The 1,828-nt window shown below is 33.3% G+C and overlaps 1 protein-coding gene across 1 annotated transcript; it reads left to right on the top strand.

The window, feature by feature from the left end:
• Positions 1-192: 192 nt before the first annotated feature.
• Positions 193-1,824, top strand: LOC104774094 (protein DEHYDRATION-INDUCED 19 homolog 3; the record flags this gene model as incomplete). Its single annotated transcript, XM_010498758.2, has 4 exons — positions 193-602; positions 1,144-1,286; positions 1,582-1,659; positions 1,771-1,824. Coding segments are annotated over exons 1-4 (351 nt in total), but the record flags the coding sequence as incomplete, so codon positions are not given.
• Positions 1,825-1,828: the final 4 nt, after the last annotated feature.

Genomic DNA, 1,828 nt, shown 5'->3' with positions numbered 1-1,828 from the left:
CATGACGTTTTAAATTAAAAAGCTTGCCAACGTCATGTTACTGAATGTAGTTTACACGTCGGGTAAACGGCATGCATTTCGTAGACTTTACACAATAAAAGTGGCAATAGGCCCAACACTTTTTATCTATTTTTACGGGAAAGACTCATCATTGAAAGCAAATAAAAGAAATAAAAAGACATAACTTAACGAAATAAAAGAGAAAGATTATTATAGAGAACTTGTCTCCTCTGTCTCTCACTCTCTATCCAAAATAATTAAAAACGACGAGAGAAACCAAACACAACAAAAACTTTGTTAAACCAAAGACCTTAGCATCGTGGTCTTTGTATAATTGTATCTGTCTTTCCCATTTCGTTTGATTTCTTCAGACAATCATCAGGATTTATTTTCTTTCCTAAATCGATTGATTTCTTTAAAACTTTCCTTTTTTTGTTGTTGAGGGAAGAAGTATAAAAATTTCGACTTTTTTTTTTATTTGGGTTCTGTTCCGGGTTTTGATTTTGATTAGTTTTTGTTGTCAATAATGGATTCTGATTCATGGAGTGATCGTCTTGCTTCAGCTACAAGGAGATACCAGCTAGCTTTTCCATCACGATCTGGTTAGTTTTTTTAAAGATTTGATTTTTATTTTTCTTCCTCTGTTCTAAAAGATTATTATTATTATTATTATCTGATCTTTTGTTGGCTGACAAATTGATGGGTGAAGGTAGTTAGGTGATAGACTTTGTGTTCTTTTGTACCGAATTAGAAATCTTGATTTTGTTTCGAGGTTTGCAGAAAGTTTTGTGGGAAATAATCGATTTTTGTTTGGAAGGTTTCGTCATTTGATTGATACTTGAGGAAATGAAAAAGATAGGGGCTTTTATATTTGATTGATGAAGTATCGTTTGATTATTATATGAAAATTCAAAGCTTTGTTGTTTGTTATTGGTTGGTTTCTTGTTTTACTCGTTTTGTGAGAACTTAGATGAGAAAATATTCAAAAAGTTGCAGTCTTTGAAGCATTTTAATTACTCTCCTGTGATGCTACTACTATGCTCAGTGTTTATGAACCTGAGAACTTTTTAGGTTTATATTACTGTAACCACAGACTTGGATTTTGTTTTGTTATGTATTTGATGGATTTATTTGGAATTGCAGATACGTTCTTAGGGTTTGAAGAGATAGATGGAGAAGAAGAGTTCAGGGAAGAGTTTGCTTGCCCTTTCTGTTCTGACTATTTTGATATTGTATCTCTCTGCTGCCACATTGATGAAGATCATCCCATGGAAGCCAAAAATGGGGTAATCTTCTTTTTTTATTTCTTGAAACAACCATTTATGACAATTTTGAAATAAATATTGGTGTTTACACATTTCTGTTTCATCATATGATTCTCAAAAGCTTAGACTGAGCAGTGTTGGTTCCTCTGTTGTTTCTTGGAGGGTTTGACTAAAGGCAACTGAGAATATTAGCATTTTTTAAATCTGATTCACAAAGGAATAGTAGAATCAGCTGTATCTATTGAATCTATTCCTAGGGAGCTTTGTTTGGATCCTATGACAACTTAGCGGTTAATCTAGTGAATTGTTATTGCAGGTATGTCCAGTTTGTGCGGTTAGGGTGGGTGTTGATATGGTTGCTCATATAACCCTTCAGCATGCTAATATATTCAAGATATCCTTTTTTTCTGTCTTCTCAAGTCATATTTAACAATCAATTTTCTCTATTAGTGTTTCTACAATCTGCTGTTATGTTGTGTTGTAACATTCCTTAACGAGATATTACATGCACCGCAAGAGAAAACCAAGAAGAGGCGGGTCACATTCCACGTTATCGATCTTGA

This window comes from Camelina sativa, unplaced genomic scaffold (genome assembly GCF_000633955.1).
Source record: "Camelina sativa cultivar DH55 unplaced genomic scaffold, Cs unpScaffold01482, whole genome shotgun sequence".
Taxonomy (NCBI): domain Eukaryota; kingdom Viridiplantae; phylum Streptophyta; class Magnoliopsida; order Brassicales; family Brassicaceae; genus Camelina; species Camelina sativa.
Note: the sequence above shows the minus strand (reverse complement) of the source record. Positions and strands in the feature narration are given on the sequence as shown.